Raw genomic sequence first — 19,623 nt, 5'->3', positions numbered from 1 at the left:
AAGAGACAATACATAACACTGCCTGCAGAGAACACAGAGCACAGCAATGTCTGAACATGCCCTCAGTGAACTTAGATAAACTATAATCCTGGAATATAAATCCATATTTCACAGTCCTGCTGCTGCTAACAACATACACAAAGGAATGATTACACATCTTTCCAGTGACAATACCTACATACCAGAGAGCACAGAGCACAGCAGTGGGAGTGCAATTGAATATAAATCTATATATTTCAGTCCTGCTGCTACCAACAACACACACAAGTTGCACCCAGAGCAGCACAGAGCACAGCAGTGTGAGGACACTTGTGAAGCTACGATACTGGAATATAAATCCATATATATCACAGTCCTGCTGCTACTAACAACACACACAAGTTGCACCCAGAGCAGCACAGAGCACAGCAGTTTGAGGACACTTGTGAAGCTACGATACTGGAATATAAATCCATATATATCACAGTCCTGCTGCTACTAACAACACACACAAGTTGCACCCAGAGCAGCACAGAGCACATCAGTGTGAGGACACTTGTGAAGCTACGATACTGGAATATAAATCCATATATATCACAGTCCTGCTGCTACTAACAACACACGCAAGTTGCACCCAGAGCAGCACAGAGCACAGCAGTGTGAGGACACTTGTGAAGCTACAATACTGGAATATAAATCCATATATATCACAGTCCTGCTGCTACTAACAACATACACAAAGTTATGAGCACACAGATCTCCTAACACTGTTTGCAGTAGGTTCACTTTAAAGGGGTAGTTGATGCGAGAAGATACTAATCCTCTTTGTTCATCCCAAATTTCCGGGCTCACCAACACAGTGCCGAGCCTGGTAGCTAGTAATAGGAAGGAAGGAAACCATTATGAATCTGGGAGACCAACCAGGGGCGCAGCAATGTCCGAAATTAGTGGTAATCACCCAGCATGGAAATTTCCCACAATTCCCTCAGTGGCAGCTGTGTGACCCCCCAGGGGTCCGCACCGCAGCAGCTTTCAGGACTGATCCCCTTTAAAAAAAAAAAAAAAATAGCTAATTAGGATTGAAAAATACCAAACAATGGCGCTTTATAGAGCAAGGTGGGGGGGGGGGGTGATTTTCTGCGCTCCTCAATGTGGGCGATTGTGTAACAAATACCTGGGGACAGGAGTAAGATGTGCAGGCTATATATGGCTACGCTCAAGTATCAGATGCCTGACAGCAATGTCTGCTGGGAAAAATAAGGACAAAATGGTATAAGGAGCAGGTTTCGGAATAAGAGACGACACGAAACTGCGCTATGGGAGGGGCTTACTGATGTGTTATGTAAGGGAATCTGTCATCAGTTTTGACCATAATAAACTGCTCCATATAGACCCTGAAGAACCATAATTCTGTGTGTGTAGTAAGTGTGAAAAGTGAATCCAGGTTTGCAGCTCCTCAAGTACTCAAGGGCGGGTCTACAGCCTGAAGAGCTTTCTGCTCTTTCCAATGAACTGTTCTACAGCCCCTCCCCTCTGCATGATTGTGATAAGTATCCAACCAGAATCCTGATACAGCTCCTACTCATAGCAGAGGGGAGGGGCCTCAAAGAGCAGAAAGCTCTTCAGGATAAAAGACCCGCCCTACTTTTCACAATCCTGCTGCTACAATTGAAACAAAGATATGAAAACAGAGCTCTTCAGGGGCATTACCTAACACTGGCTGCACAGAGCACAGCAGTGCATTTAGTGCTTCCAGTGCATTTAGAGAAGTTACAATTTTGGAACATAAGTCCATATTTCTCAGTGCTGATGCCACTAACAACTAGTCCACAGATCTCATTGGACACTACCTGCAGCTTTCTATGGTCAAAACTGCTGACAGATTCCCTTTAAGAAGCTGCGCACCTTTTGACCTTGTTTTGCGTTGCTTTGTATCTGTGTCAGTCTTTACTGCAGCTCTGGAATTATATTCACCGAGTAGCAGACTCAGGATTGATGACTCAGGCGTTGATGCAAATGTAATTTTGGGAGGAAATGGTACAATTAACTCAATGTTATTAGAAAAATGTAGATTTTTGTTTTACTATATTTTTGTTTTTATGTTATTTTGTACATATTCCTTTATTTTTTTATTTATTTTTCTCTCTTTTTTTCATCACTTGTCCCCATGTTCCCTATGAGGGGGGTCAGTGTTAAGTTCCTGCACACGGTAGAAGCCTCGTAGGACGCGCGGTGCAATCGATAACCTGTTAGCCCCCAGGCAGCCGGTCGTTCTGTTTTTTAACCTCGGAGACTGAATCCAGCAGCATCTCTCTGGAAACATGACTGCTATTGATCGGCCTGAATGTTTCCTGGCGGGGAGGGGGGGTGACTGCGTTTAGCCCTACAGTTAACGCCAATTACTCCCAGTGGGCCGCCCGCTGCCTAAGCCTGAAATGGAAAGAGATCAGACGGACTGCACCCGCAGCACCCGGTCCCTCTAAACCCTCATCAATACTGAGGACCCCAGGATAGCTTGTACCAAATATAGAGATTTTAAGGGATGTTCCATATATGAGATTCTTAGAGCAACGTTTTCGTATGTGTTGTCGTATAGGTGGAGACAAATAGAACCGCCTCCCTATTCAGTATATCTTTATTAGTCCAGGACAAAAGACACAAGTCACTAATGTCCCACATGCGCCCTTCTTCATGGCCCAATGGTTGTTGTATATCTTATACTTATCCCATAACATTTCGGGTTTAATATTTCATGATGAGGATTCTATGATCGCCGGGTCTCTCGTGTCTCTAGACCGAGGCTTGTGGTGACATCTGGGTCTCCGTAATATGGATGATGCATCTGTGGCCGGCCCGGTCATGTAATATTTACAGGATGAAACACACCGGGTATCTGTGGCATCAGGATTACATGTGGCCTGATACATCTGAGAATTGAATGAAAAGTTGTGTTACCCGTAGCAACCCAAAGGATCCCTGCTTCATGTCAGGCCTATTGGCCCTTGCAGAGCACCTAAAGGTTGGATGTGGTGCCTCCATATTGTAAAGGTGGTCTTGGGATCTGTAGGATGTCCTGTTGGATATGAAACATTGGGTGAAATTACACCCAGTAGTGGGCCCCTTTTAGTGCCAACCCCTGCTTATTGGCTGTGAGTCACATGGTCCTTTGATTTGTTACTAGATAAACTTAATTATCATTTATCCTGTAACAGTGTACATGACTGATGTGTCGTACCGGTCACACAATGTACACGGCTGATGTGTTGTACCGGTCACACAATGCACACGGCTGATGTGTCGTACCGGTCACACAATGTACATGACTGATGTGTCGTACCGGTCACACAATGTACATGGCTGATGTGTCGTATCGGTCACACAATGTACACGGCTGATGTGTCATACCGGTCACACAATGTACACGGCTGATGTGTCGTACCGGTCACACAATGTACACGGCTGATATGTCGTATCGGTCACACGTTGTACACGACTGATGTGTCGTACCGGTCACACAATGTACACGGCTGATGTGTCGTACCGGTCACACATTGTACACGGCTGATGTGTCGTTCCGGTCACACAATGTACACGGCTGATATGTTGTACCGGTCACACAATGTACACGGCTGATGTGTCGTACCGGTCACACAATGTACACGGCTGATATGTCGTACCGGTCACACATTGTACACGGCTGATGTGTCGTACCGGTCACACAATGTACATAGCTGATGTGTCATACCGGTCACACAATGTACACGGCTGATGTGTCGTACCGGTCACACAATGTACATGGCTGATGTGTCGTACCGGTCACACAATGTACACGGCTGATATGTCGTACCGGTCACACATTGTACACGGCTTATGTGTCATACCGGTCACACAATGTACATGGCTGATGTGTCGTACCGGTCACACAATGTACATGGCTTATGTGTCGTACCGGTCACACAATATACACGGCTGATGTGTCGTACCGGTCACACATTGTACACGGCTGATGTGTCGTACCGGTCACACAATGTACACGGCTGATATGTCGTACCGGTCACACATTGTACACGACTGATGTGTCGTACTGGTCACACAATGTACACGACTGATGTGTCGTACCGGTCACACAATGTACACGACTGATGTGTCGTACCGGTCACACATTGTACACGGCTGATGTATCGTACCGGTCACACAATGTACACGGCTGATGTGTCGTACCGGTCACACAATGTACACGGCTGATGTGTCGTACCGGTCACACAATGTACACGACTGATGTGTTGTACTGGTCACACATTGTACATGGCTGATGTGTCGTACCGGTCACACATTGTACATGGCTGATGTGTCGTACCAGTCACACGATGTACATGGCTGATGTGTCGTACCGGTCACACGTTGTACACGGCTGATGTGTCGTACCGGTCACACGATGTACATGGCTGATGTGTCGTACCGGTCACACGTTGTACACGGCTGATGTGTCGTACCGGTCACACGATGTACATGGCTGATGTGTCGTACCGGTCACATGATGTACATGGCTGATGTGTCGTACCGGTCACACGATGTACATGGCTGATGTGTCGTACCGGTCACACAATGTACACGGCTGATGTGTCGTACCGGTCACACAATGTACACGGCTGATGTGTCGTACCGGTCACACAATGTACATGGCTGATGTGTCGTACCGGTCACACGATGTACATGGCTGATGTGTCGTACCGGTCACACGTTGTACATGGCTGATGTGTCGTACCGGTCACACAATGTACACGGCTGATGTGTCGTACCGGTCACACAATGTACATGACTGATGTGTCGTATCGGTCACACGTTGTACATGGCTGATGTGTCGTACCGGTCACACGTTGTACATGGCTGATGTGTCGTACCGGTCACACGATGTACATGACTGATGTGTCGTACCGGTCAAACAATGTACACGGCTGATGTGTCGTACCGGTCACACAATGTACACGGCTGATGTGTCGTATCGGTCACACAATGTACACGGCTGATGTGTCGTATCGGTCACACGATGTACACGACTGATGTGTCGTATCGGTCACACGATGTACATGGCTGATGTGTCGTACCGGTCACACAATGTACACGGCTGATGTGTCGTACCGGTCACACAATGTACATGGCTGATGTATCGCACCGGTCACACAATGTAAATGGCTGATGTGTCGTATCGGTCACACAATGTACACGGCTGATGTGTCGTACCGGTCACACAATGTACACGGCTGATGTGTCGTACCGGTCATACGTTGTACCTGATTGATGTGTTGTACCGGTCACACAATGTACACGGCTGATGTGTCTTACCGGTCACACAATGTACACAGCTGATGTGTCGTACCGGTCACACAATGTACACGACTGATGTGTCGTACCGGTCACACAATGTACACGACTGATGTGTCGTACCGGTCACACAATGTACACGGCTGATGTGTCTTACCGGTCACACAATGTACACGGCTGATGTGTCGTACCGGTCACACAATGTACACGGCTGATATGTCGTACCGGTCACACAATGTACACGACTGATGTGTTGTACCGGTCACACAATGTACACGACTGATGTGTCTTACCGGTCACACGTTGTACATGGCTGATGTGTCCTAATAGTCATACAATGTACACGACTGATGTGTTGTACCGGTCACACAATGTACACGGCTGATGTGTCCTACTAGTCATACGATGTGCACTAGATTAAATTTTCAATTTATTGGCATTTTCTATGATCTATTATATTATTTTATTATATTTTATTGGGTTATTAACTTTTTTTCTCAACTCTCTCCTCATTTCAGCCCTTCAGCCACGATTTCTCCAGGAGCCTAGTGACCAGACGGTGGTAGCCGGGCAAAAAGTCGTGTTAACATGTGTGGTGCTGAACTACTCGGGGATTGTACAGTGGACCAAAGACGGACTGGCGCTCGGGCTGGGGAATCTAAAGAGTAAGTCTTGAGAGTGTTTATTGGAGTTTTGGAATTTTTTTTTATTTGAGATGCATTTTCTTGCAATGCAATGGTGGATTTGTTTAGAGGACGCGCATGGTGTAGAGATCCGTTTCATACCCTCACAAGGCCCCGGTGAATACCTCATACATCAGGACCTTCCCCATCCATCAATTACTGCCTCTTCTGCCTCCGCCAACTGCATCTGCTCCACAAAAACCGCAGGCAGCAATTTATCCCCCGGCCCTGCACGCAGCTACGGATTCTGCTGACTAACCAAAATTGCTCCAAATACTTCATTTTGTTGGCGTCCTGTTGACACAGTGATAGATGCCAAGAGCTCTGCAGCTCCGAGAGGCTCGCAACGGGGAGACCAGATAAGAGCCGGGGTTACATTCAGGTGTAACCTGTCTCTGACCCTCCCCTGCCTTGTGTCTGGCTGTGCGGGGTTAGAGGACACCTCAGACATCCATATTTATCTGCGTCCTATGCAGATTCCTTGGCAGCGATTCCTTGGCGTCCTTCTAACTAAAGACATTTCTATTTTATATATAAATATAGGATCATAGATTTTATGCCTTGCATTATTTTTAATAATTTTGTTTCCACAAGGGAAGAGATATTTATGTTAAAAGGCAAGGGCAGAGTTAAGCAGGGGTGGAGCCCACTGTAACCAATCAGATTGCTGCTTAGATTTCTAACTGGTGTGGGAAAGGTGAAAATTAGATTTTGATTGGCTGTGGACGGGCAAGCCTTTCCCAGTCTATACAAGTCTATATTTCATACCTACAATGTTGGGGCTTGGCTGAAATGGTTTATTTATTGAAAACAATCTCTTGGGACAGGTGATCAATATTAGAAAAGATAAGCCCTACTGTTTAAAGGAGCTGCATGAAGCTTTATTTTCCAAGGCCTGTGATGTCTCGTCCATTGTTCACATGGGCTAAGCTGCAATACCAAGGACAGCCACTATACCAAGCAAGGTGCTGTGCTTGGTGAGCTGGAAAGCGACTGCCGCACTTTCCAAGTGCTTATTCTTTCCAAACGCCTTAACCGTGAGGTATCTGAATGTCAGACCCCCCTCAACCAATCTGCTATTGATCACCTATCCTATCGTAGAATACCCCTTTAAGCCTCTAAATTTGGGTTTTCTAACATTTAGGACAACTTTCAATGGTCTCAAATATAAGTCAAACTAATACTAATGGTATCCATATCCCCCACTTGTCCAGTGGCAATACTTCCCTGGACAACAAGACAAAAATTCACCTCATGGACGGGTGGGCAATCGGGCCATATAGGAGTAGGTAGGCCCTAGTAGGCAACAACATAGAGCAAAGGACAGAGATATATGTCTGTCATCATCTTTACCTCACATAACATACACATCATGACCTAATTCACAAGGGCAGGAATCGGGCCTACGCGGCCATTATCACCCGGTAAGATCTCCATGATCTCACAGTAATGATATGTAATGGACCGGATGTTGTCAGTAAACAGGTAGAGCCACATTTCTGCGCCAGTCTGTGCCCTTTTATGTTATGGGGCCCTGTGTGGGCGCATCTGTAAGCCGGGGGGGGGGGGGGGGAGCATTCTCACGCCCTGCTCGCTATATGACAAATCTTTCCCACATGAAAGCCATGAAGGCGTCACCCTGACACAGGGTCGATATGTTAATATCATCTGGGAGTAATATTCTGCACACAATGGCCCTATTATTATAGAAGACGCCCCCGGGGGCCGGGACCAAAATTTATTAGAATCCATCCCACTTTTTAAAATTGGCGATACAGCAGGTAATACCAACATCTCTTAAAGGGGTCCTCTACTTTTTTATATGTCCTTTTAGTGAATTTTGAGTAAATAGTTAAAGGGGAAGCTCTGTTCAGGAGCCTCATCTCTTGGTCTTGGAGTAGAGAGCGATTATAAAGAGCGTCTTTCACTTTGTCGGACTTCTCCTCACACTATTAACCCATAATGTGTTGTTTAATTTCTCCTGGGGGGGGGGGGGTGCTGCAGGGAAATTAATCACTTCCCTGACGGGTCTCCACACTGACTAGACTTGATCACAGTGGACACATGTGAGCTCTAACTTATAGGCAAACATGCCAAGAAGACTTAGACCACTTAGATGCTGTGGTTGATTTTGACCGAAGCATCTAGTTGATTAAACACCCTGGATCTACAACCAACTGTACACACTCGTAGTGATCGCTACAATAAGGTATATTGGCACTAAAAGGTTAATGTGATATTTTTATGGAGTATGCCCTCACTTTATGACAAGAGGGTTCGAACACTGTAACTGATCCCGAGACTAAAGTGTGGTATCATCTGCGCACAGCCACTAGTGTACTATAATATAGGTGGTTTGGGCGCTAACCCCCCATTCATGGCCACCCAAACCATCCACTAAATTTCATACTGAGAAGGACCTTCACGCATGAAATCATTTGTTCACAAGAGCCATTTCAGGACCTTTGAAGGTCCTCCACAGGTCCTGAAACTGTAGACTGAAAGTGAGGTAACTAATTGGTCAAAGCAGTCAGGCAATACTATGACTCTACTATGACAGGTGTTGATGAAAAAAAAACTGGCCAGAGGTCCACAGGAACGAGGATCCGGTGACGGGCAACACAAACTTGCTTTTGTTCTCTTGCACCTATGGCAGAAACCCAGTTACACTAGAAGATAGCTTTGAAGAATTGATCAAAGATTTTAATGTCTGTAACTAAAACCAATGGCTATTTCAAAACTGTGCTTTGTTAGAGTTTCTGAAAAAATGTGGATTTCACTTGAAGTCTTCCCTCTCCGTAAACTAGACCCCCACCAAAATCCTGACCTGTAGAGCCCCACTGATTGGAAAGGTTCATAACCCATAATCTCTCCCGTGATGTCAGGTGATAGAGTAGAATCTCTCTCCGAGATGAGAAAACACTACAGGACAAGATAAATGTTTGACTGTAGACTCGGATTGGTCAGATCAAGCAAGATCCATGGCTTTAGTCCGCGATGATGAGTTTGGCCGTAGCCGGTTCTTTATCAGCCCCCGTAATACCAGAAACAATGAGCTCTAAAATGACAGCACACATATAAAGAACATCTATCTCTCTGCTGTCACCGTTTCTGCGGCCCATACGAAGCCTTCATCTAGGGTAACACTGCCACCTATAGGCCCGGAAGAGAATTACACATATTAGTGGTACTGGGAAACGTCACGTACGGACTTAGAGAGGGGCCTTAATGTAAGATTAAGTCTTCAGTCAAGTAGAATCCATAAGCGCCATATACGGTGACCCAACGGTGCCCGTATACTGGCGTATATAGCATATCCATTCCCCGCCTTACCAACAGGTTACCATGTAAGCTCATTGCGTTCGCCTTCCCTGAGGTAACATATCTTCTCTCTTCTTTCTTTGCAGTCTGGCCGCGCTATCAAGTCGTTGGAAACACAGAATCTGGGCAATACAACCTGGAAATCACCAATGCCAGCATCTACGACGACGCCAATTTCGAGTGCCAAGCCACCGAAGCCGCCTTGCGATCCAAAGGAGCGAAACTGACCGTGTTAAGTAAGGATTTATAGACGCCCTCATTTCAGTGATGGAGCGGCGCAGTGTTTACCACAAATTAGCAATTCTTATAGCGTCTGCAGACAATGAGGGATCGCGTCCACCCCCACGTTTTCGGTGCCGTCGGACGTAAATTGATCTCGGAGGAAATATTGATCGGCTGTGTCAGGTTTCTGCGGCTGGTCGTTATTCCTTCGAGATAATCTGTTGCTAAAGTAGTTTGACTCTTAAAGGGAACCTCATAGGGGGATTTTACACATCATAGCACCCTTAAGAACTTACCGATGAGTGACATCTCATAAAAAGAAGAGGTTACCAAAGGGCCACTCCTGAGTTAAGTGAGGTGTCCCCTGTGCGTTTTGGAAATCCCCTTTAAAGGAAACCTACCATTTAGAATGGTAGGTGTAAGCTGTAAGTACCGAGCACCAGCTCAGGATGAGCTGGTGCCGGTACTTACTTTCGTTAGTGTTATAAACCGCAGTATCGCGGATTTAACACTTTTTAAACTTTAGAGCAGAAGACGCTTCGGCGCTGCGCACGGTCGCGCGCAGCGCCGAAGCCCCTTCTGCTCTAAAGTTTAAAAAGTGTTAAAACCGCGATACTGCCCGTAACCGGTTAATCCCCTTCCCTCCGGTACTTGAAGAAGATGAAGTCGCCGCTCTGAACGCACTTGGTGCAGGTCAGAGTGGCGACTTCATCTTCTTTGATGGGAGGGACACGGGGAGGCAAGTACCGGGGGGGAGGGGGGGATGGAGTGTCCCTGACTGGGCTCAGTGCGGTAGGAGCTTGGGACCCCTCGGTGCACAGGACGCGTTCATAGAGAAAACACGTCTCCCCGCTCGGGGCTTTCCTTGCGCTGGGAGACGCCATGACATTTGAATCTGAATAATGATATTTTGTAAGCGCATTTTGTGTGGAAAACTTGATGCGGCCCAGCCTTACCCAGAATCTACCTCCAGCGGCCCCCAGGTAAATTGAGTTTGAGACCCCTGATCTAGAGCTTCCTGCCCACGCCAAGAGCTTCTGCAGCAGTTAAGGTTCTTGGCGTTTCCAGCGTCTTCTACTAGTTGCTGGTACTAACCGTTGATGCTTTCTCACACCTGAGATGGCTTTGTATTTACACAGTGGGTGCAGCTCCCACCCCACCTCACCAGGTCGTCTTGTTCGGTGCAATCCTGAACATGCCATAGCCTGTGCGGTGACAATTAGCAGTCAGCCAGGCAGAAAGGCTTCCCAGCGCTTGCCCTCCCTGTAACAATCCAAAGGATGGAGAGCGCAACAAAGACCTCATTGTCCAAGGCTTCTCCTCTGTGAAATCTCAGGATTTTATTCCCTCCCTTATACCTATTTCACTGTACACTGCTTCCTGCCGCGTGAGACCTATTACCGACACCTCAATGTGACATTTACTACTAATGGAGGGTTACTATATATATATATATGAATATAACTATTATAATACTGCCCCCTATGTGCAAGAATATAACTACTATAATACTGCCCCTATGCACAGGAATATAACTACTATAATACCGTCCCCTGTGTACAAGAATATAACTACTATAATACTGCCCCCTATGTACAAGAATATAACTACTATAATACTGCCCCCTATGTACAAGAATATAACTACTATAATACTGTCCCCTATGTACAAGAATATAACTACTATAATACTGCCCCTATGTACAAGAATATAACTACTATAATACTGCCTCCTATGTACAGGAATATAACTACTATAATACTGCCTCCTATGTACAAGAATATAACTACTATAATACTGCCCCCTATGTACAAGAATATAACTACTATAATACTGCCCCCTATGTACAAGAATATAACTACTATAATACTGCCTCCTATGTACAAGAATATAACTGCTATAATACTGCCCCCTATGTACAGGAATATAACTACTATAATACTGCCCCTATGTACAAGAATATAACTACTATAATACTGCCCCTATGTACAAGAATATAACTACTATAATACTGCCTCCTATGTACAAGAATATAACTGCTATAATACTGCCCCCTATGTACAAGACTATATGAGCTATAATTCTTCCTCATGTACAAAAATATAGACAGGAATATACAACTAGAGTAGTTCTAATAGAAGTGAAAGGAATTCATTAGACTTTTCCTATAGTAATATGTTTCCTTTGTATTTCCAGTTCCTCCGGATGACCCTATTATAGAGGACGGCTCAAACGAAATCCTCCTCCGAGCTGGGACCCCAACTAACCTTACCTGCCGGGCTGAAAATGCCAAACCTGCAGCCTCTATAGAATGGTTCAAAGACGGGAATCCACAGGAAGGCGCTGTCACCAGCACGGTGAGTGCTCGCCCGGGGCCGTGCATGCCTCTGTACTGTACAGGCCGCGTCTTCCCTTTCTTCTTCCTCATGAATCCGGCCCTATCAGTTTGATTCCGCCCTGTGGCAGTCACACCGGACCTGGAAAGCACAAGAGAGTTTGATCTGTACTGCAGAGCCGACATAAAAGGTCTTTGTGGAAGTAGATCTGTCTTCAGTTCTTCCAGAGATAGACATCTGAGGTGACCAGAGCCACATTGTTCAACCTTATAACAATACCTTCCTTTTTGGATACGGAACCTTGGCCCCATCCATCTTTGTAACATCGGAGCTGAGGGAGGTTCTATCACACCTTCCTCATCTGTACGGGGAATGTACATCGGAGGTTATGGAGATACAGTTAATTCAGCTGATGGCTTCACGAAGACAAAATTTTCATCCCTTCCGCTCCCCAAAACTGAGAGGTCAACACTGACTAGTGATGACACCCGCACAGGGAACGGCATCAGTCTTCCCGTGAGAAAACCCAGATCAAGAAACCGGAGCTTCACTTCATAAACTTGACAAGTACGGAGACGCTCAAGGGTTGTCATCTACTGACGCTCGTCCAAGGGTCTCCTCCAACTAGACGTAGACAGATTCCCGAAAATCACAGGTCAACTGATCCACAAGAAGATATAGGTCAGGTCCAAATAGATCCCCTGAAATGCCCCGGGATTTTGGCGCACGCGATCGGATTGTGGTCCATCGGCGCCGGCGTGCACGCGTCAGAAATCGGGGGCGTGGTCGAACGAAAACCCGACGGATTCGGAATAATCGCCGCATTTAAAAAAAGAAAAGTGTCGCTAGACTTGCACTTACCTTCACCAGGAATAGGCCGGTGAACTTGAGTGCGTTCCGATGCTCTTCAGTGCAGCAGCGCCACCTGGTGGACGTCGGAGGAACTGCCTTAGTGAATCCCGTCCGGACCTGAATCCAACGCAGAGAACGCGGCGCTGGATCGCGAATGGAGCGGGTAAGTAAATCTGCCCCATTGTCTGTTTTTGGAAATGTTCTAAAAATTCCAACTGTGTCGTGAGCTCATCCTTATAGAGGACCTTTCACCACCTTCCCCAAACCCAACACTTTGCATCCTACAATACGCATTATTTCTCAGAATCTGGAACAGTTGGAATTTCCCTCAATCCACAACCATTCCCATTCACAACCAGTGTCAATATTTTCCACTCTCAGTTGTCAATTGGGAGGAGCCAAGTTGTCTTCTCCAGCTCAGAAGTACCACCTATCTAAAAGTACCACCAATCTGACAACAATGTCTACTTAGCATAATTTCTGGATATTTTCAATATCCAATATTTGAATCATGCCCTACTGTCAGATGGGTGGCCCTGGGCTGGAGAAGACAATTGACTCCTCCCATTTGACAATAGACATCCAAAAATAAGTCAGGAAAAATGGGGGATATGGAGAAAATACTGTGTGCGAGAAACGGCAGATGGTTGCCTATTACGGGGTGCAAATAGATGGAGGAGGTTAAAGGTCCTCTTGAACCGGTGGAAATTATATTCTATATTTGTCTAGAAAAGCTCCTTTTGTTTGTTTTTTTGTTTTTTGCAAGGTGAGACAGGAAATTTTTCGAAAACCACAGCCTGTCGGCAGTCTCCGTCAACGACATATGAATGGATTAGAAACCCAAGTGTAAATGATAAAATTAGAGTCAATTTTTGACAATTTTTTTATCCGCTGATGGGTTCACGTCCTCGTCTGACGCGTTCCAGGTTTCGCCATCCATCATGTAAACGCGTCAGTCAATGATGGGATTTTTTCATTCAGCCGTGTCATCATGAAGAGATTTGGCGTGTAATGACATTCTGCGGCAGATGTTCAAGTATTTTGTACGCGGGGGCTAATAGTGTGACAGATTGGAAGGTGTCGCGTTGTGTGGAAAGGATGTTACGGTAAAATACGCATAACACTTTGACTTCATCTCTCACTACAGATGGTGCTGTCAGATGGAAAACGGGAGACCACCGTCAGCTACCTGCTCATTGTCCCCACAGACCAAGACATCGGACGGGTATTTACCTGCAAAACGTCCAACTACGCCCTGCCAACCGGGAAGGAGACCTCCGTCAAACTGGACGTTCATCGTGAGTCCTTCTTCTGTAGTCACCTAGGCCTTCGTTCATCATTGAGTACCTACATGACTCCAAGACCAAGACCCCTCACGTATCTACCGAACTCAACTTGGGTAGTCCCTAAACTCCAAGCCAATTAGGGATGAATTATCATCCAATCATAGGAGCTGTAGTGATTCTCTCCTCCCCCCTCCCTCTTCCTTAGACTACTAGTCTATACTAGAATAAATGGCCCCTCTGGACATTTGGTTTTGTTTCCTATTGAAGTGATACGGATTTGCTATCAGTACCCCCGACCCTGCTGTGCCCCCTCCTTTATGTATATATCGATGGCTGCGCAGGCCTCCATTTGCATAGCTCTATGGCTGCGCGACTTAAAAGACAATTTACTTAATAGCATTTATCTAACCTGGGCTTATTCTCCGTGCACCGCGCCCGACACCAAATGAATTCAGATGAGGGGAGACAGACAATACGTCTCTGTGATGGCGATTTAAGATATTCTCAGCTATTTATCGCTGGCGGATAGGAACAGCGGCCGTAATCTACACCTATCCATCTATCACCGCAGCCGCCACACACTGACATACAGCAGAGAGGAGATCCAGAGTCCTAGTCCGTCACTGTGTACATACCTGACATCCTGTACCCATACTGTACTCCAGAGCTGCACTCACTATTCTGCTGCTGGTGCAGTCACTGTGTACATACATGACATTACTTATCCTGTACTGATCCTGAGTTACATCCTGTATTATACTCCAGAGCTGCACTCACTATTCTTCTGCTGGTGCAGTCACTGTGTACATACATGACATTACTTATCCTGTACTGATCCTGAGTTACATCCTGTATTATACCCCAGAGCTGCACTCACTATTCTTCTGCTGGTGCAGTCACTGTGTACATACATGACATTACTTATCCTGTACTGATCCTGAGTTACATCCTGTAAATCTTTTATTTTATATAAAAGTGAAAAACATAACAATAATAAACATAAATAAAGCCATAACTTCTGGCAAAAGAATTACAAAAGAACAAATATAAACGAAAATAAACTTACAAAACCTCCTGGCCCAGCCACACACACACCACACACTCAGCATGAAAACAAACAAAACCTTCACCCAGTCCCACCACCTAAATTTTTTTTTATCAAAATACGCAGCAAAATACACATAAATAAACAATAAATAAACACAGAAATAACAATGAATATAACGGAAATAACATTAATAACATTAAATAACATAAAATATAACTAACTAAATCCCACGCCCATCACCCTCCCCCCCCCAGACACTGGTCTAACGTCCAAAGTCCGCGCTATACAGTCCAGACCAGTGCCCAGGATCGTACAGTCCAAGTCCCGTCCACCCCCCTCCCAACCTAACACCCTAACACCAACACCCCAAAACCAACCAACCTATATACACAAGAACTATAACTACATATAACTATATCACACTGTACACAAGATACAAACACATTAAACATACCAACATATAACAAATCCAAACCACATAAAGCCCAGGTTCAGCGCCTGCAAGCCCAACATCACTATAACCTCAGGACACAAAACAAAAATCTACAGTGTCAGCTTCAGCCCAACACCAGGAGAGGAGATGACAGACTAAGGGACACTAAAGGAGAACCCCCTCCAAAGGAGAGAGGCCCTCCCCGTGCCCAGCCTCTCATACTCCAGAGAGCGCACCTTCACCAGGTCACCCAGAATGTTCCTAACCACCTCATCCACCGGGAGGATTTTACGCTGCGTCGACACTAAACACCGTGCGTTCCACGTGTGGTACCTGACCACTAGACTGACTAGAAATAACGTGCAGCGGTCCCGGCCACCCAGGCCTCTGAATGCTCCATAGGCCCACTCCGCATAGGAGAGACCGGCCAACCCGGGCCAATGGATGGAAGCGCCCACCCGGTTGTACACCTCTGTGTTAAAGGGGCACTGAAGCAGGAAGTGGTCCATGCTCTCCAGCAGGCCACCGCACTCCTCCCGAGGACAACCCCTTTCCTCAGAGCTCCTACACTTCAGATTGTCCCTCACACACAGCTTTCCATGGAAGCAGCGCCAAGTCAAGTCCCAAAACTTCAAGGGGATCCTGATGGAATTCAAAAGACCTAAACCCACCCCAAGATCCCGACTTGGGCAATCCCTGAGGGCCAGAGGCTTCTGGAAATGGGTCAACAGAACCCTTTTGTCAAGGACTTTCCTCGACATGGTCCTGATCTCCCACATTCCCAGACCCCACCGGCGAATCACCTTCAGAACCGGGGTAGCGTAAGCCGGAAGATGCCCATGTGGTGTACGGAGATCCTTCACTCGCCCTCCTGTCTCCCATTCCTGGAAGAAAGGCCGAAACCATCCCCTGCAGGAGTATACCCACGGAGGAGCCCTCTCTTTCCAGAGGTTTGCGATATTGATCTTAAGAAAGGTATTCACTAGGAACACCACAGGGTTGACCATACACAACCCTCCTTGTCTCCTCGTGCGGTAAGTAACCTCCCTCTTGATTAGGTTCAGCCTATTCCCCCATAACAGCTGGAAGAACAGACTGTACACCCGAGTCCAGAGGGGTTCTGGCAACATGCACACACTGCCCAGATATATCAGCAATGGGAGCAGGTAAGTTTTAATCAAGTTCACCCTTTCCCTGAGGGTCAAAGACCAACCCTTCCACTGGTCCACCTTCTGGGCGGCGATCTTAAGCCTGCCGTCCCAGTTTTGCATGGGGTAATCCCCCTGGCCAAATTCGATGCCGAGAACTTTGGCAGAGTCTTGGGGCCCTGGAAGAGTGTCCGGGAGATCAAACCCTGGATCCCCCTCTCCCAGCCAGAGACTCTCACACTTATCCCGGTTGATCTTGGACCCAGAAGCCTCTGAGTAGCGGTCAACCTCTGACATCACCCATTGCGCCTCCCCTCTCGAGGACACAAAAACGGTGACATCATCAGCATACGCTACCACCCTTAGAGTGGCTTCCGGTGCCGCCCGGTCCATCCCGACTCCCACCAACGGCCCACGATCAACCCTCCTAAGGAATGGGTCAATCGCAAACACGTATAGAAGTGGGCTCAGAGGACAACCCTGGCGAACACCAGACCCAACCTCAAAAGAGCGGCCAATCCAACCGTTCACAAGCGGGAAACTCTCTGCCCCTGCGTACAAAACCTTTAGCCAATTGACAAACTCCCCCGGCAGGCCATACCTCAGAAGGACAGACCAGAGGTACTCGTGGTTAACCCGATCAAACGCTTTTGCCTGATCCAAGGACAGCAAGTACCCGTTCCAGTTACCAGCCCTGCCCTGCTCCACTGCCTCCCGGACACAAAGCACAGCACTAAATGTACTGCGGCCTGGAACAGAGCAGTGCTGGGTCCCCGAAAGGAGCCGGGGCGCAAACTGCACCAGCCGATTAAACAGCACCCTTGCCAAAACCTTTCTGTCCGTATTGAGAAGCGCTATGGGACGCCAGTTCTCAATACGAGATCGGTTCTTACCCTTTGACAGGATGATCAGGGCTGACCTCCTCATTGACTTCGGCAGAGCGCCCGAGGAAAGACACTCATTGAATACCTCAGTCAAGAGGGGAACCAAGGCGTCCTTAAAGGTCTTATAAAACTCAGATGTTAAGCCATCCGGACCCGGCGATTTCTTGAGGGCGAGCCCTTCAATCGCCAGGCTGACTTCCTCTTCCCTGATCATCTCTGTCAAAACATCAAAAGAGGGGTCTACTCCTGGCTCAGGGACAGTTTCAGCCAGGAAAGCCGACATCACATCCCGATCTAGATCCTTCCTGCCCAAGAGGTGCGAGTAGAAGGATCTGACGACCTCCAGAATCCCTGATCTGGACCTTTTCAGGGATCCCGTACTGTCAACCAGTCCCGTGACAACTTTACCATTCACTGACATCTTGCAGTTTCTGTAAGGGTCGGGCGAGCGGTATTTCCCGTAATCCCTCTCAAAAACCAAAGATGCGTGTCTATCGTACTGACACCTCTTCAGCAAGGATTTCACTCTGGAGATGTCCTCACGACTACCTCCAATCGAGACGAGATGCTCGAGTTTCCTCCTCAGGCCCTGATACAGGCGGTACCTGTCCAGGCTCCTGAGGCTCGAGAGCTGGCGGAAGAATCTCGCCACCCTTTTCTTGAGCATCTCCCACCACTCTGACTTACTGCTACAAAGGCCCAGCAATGGTACCTGGCTCTGAAGAAAGTCCTCAAAGGATTGTCTTATCTCTGCTTCTTCCAGGAGAGACGAATTGAGCTTCCAGTAGCCTCTTCCCATCCGGGGGGTCTCTGTAACATTCAGAGAAAACAAAATTAAACAGTGGTCGGAGAACTCCACCTCAACAACGGACACTGCTGAAGAGATGGCTTCCTCCTTTAAATAAAACCTGTCTATTCTAGACCTGCAGCTACCCCTATAATAGGTGAACCCCGCGTGACCTGGGGTGTGCCGGATGTGGACATCCACCAGGCGAGCCTCACTGGCTATGCTATTAAGAGCGACGCTATCATAAGTCAGCTTGTCTCTGGAACCTCCCCTATCCTGGGACCTCGTGACAGCATTGAAGTCCCCTCCAAAGACCACCTGCCGACTTGTAAAAAGGTAGGGCTTGATCCTCATAAAGAGACACTTCCTGTCCCACTTGGACTGGGGACCATAGATGTTAATAAGACGAAGTTCTTGTCCCTTCATGAGGACATCCAGGATCAGGCACCTCCCCATTTCTAACTCAATAACTCGTCGGCATTCTACCGGTGCGGTAAAAAGGACCGCCACTCCGCTATACGGCTCGGCCGCAAGAGACCAATAGGAAGGCCCGTGTCTCCATTCCCTCTTAGCTTTAAACACGGCCGCCAAATCTGGCAGCCTGGTCTCCTGCAAAAATAAAATGTCGGCTTCAACACGGCCGAGAAAATCAAAGGCCGCAAATCTAGCCGCATCAGACTTAATGCTGGCGACATTAATGGACGCCAGCGTCAACGGAGTGGGTGCCGCCATCATGAGTGATTGAGTTAAACGGCTTTTTTCTTACTAACTCCCTTCCCTCTACTGTCCTCTGAGGATGATCCCTTTTCCCTTTTCCCTTCAGAATTGGGGCAACTTCTCTTTAATGAAATTGAGGTGTCCATGTTATTACTGGCCCCCAAGGACCCACCCGGACCACCCTCTCCCTCGTCCTTGTCTCCTGACTCTGAGTCAGTCTCCCACTCTGAGGACCCAGCATCCCCAGAGGATAGAGACTCAGCGCCCCCTGCAGGCTGCTCCGCCGCCACCTCCAGAACCCCACCCTCAGCCTCTCCTTCCGAGGAGGCGATCTCATCGAGGGTGAGGAACCGGTTGGAAAGCTCAACCAGAGGGGAGGAAGTTTTCCCTTCCTTAGGTACCTTAGATACGCCGCGTTTTTTCTTTTTCTGCTTGCGCTTATTTTCTAGCCAAATCCTGTTATCCTCATCCATACTCTCATAATGGGAGGACGTGGAGGACATGGCACCTTTCTCGCGCTCCATCCTCCTGACCTCCTCATCCAACTCATCATCCCTCAGGGCCTCAGTAGCAAGACCAGCCTCTGAGGAAGGACCAAGGGTCAC

The 19,623-nt window shown here is 47.3% G+C and overlaps 1 protein-coding gene across 1 annotated transcript in view; it reads left to right on the top strand.

Annotated features, from left to right (window-relative positions):
- Positions 1–19,623, top strand: part of KIRREL1 (kirre like nephrin family adhesion molecule 1) — a 180,242-nt gene that overhangs the window by 137,763 nt on the left and 22,856 nt on the right. The window contains exons 2-5 of the mRNA XM_072114949.1: positions 5,820–5,966; positions 9,392–9,541; positions 11,724–11,884; positions 13,863–14,013. Of these exons, the coding sequence (XP_071971050.1) occupies positions 5,820–5,966; positions 9,392–9,541; positions 11,724–11,884; positions 13,863–14,013 (609 nt within the window). The remainder of the gene's footprint in view (positions 1–5,819; positions 5,967–9,391; positions 9,542–11,723; positions 11,885–13,862; positions 14,014–19,623) is intronic.

The sequence above is a fragment of the Engystomops pustulosus genome, chromosome 7 (assembly GCF_040894005.1).
Source record: "Engystomops pustulosus chromosome 7, aEngPut4.maternal, whole genome shotgun sequence".
NCBI classification, from domain to species: domain Eukaryota; kingdom Metazoa; phylum Chordata; class Amphibia; order Anura; family Leptodactylidae; genus Engystomops; species Engystomops pustulosus.
This window is presented reverse-complemented; position numbering and strand designations above follow the sequence as displayed.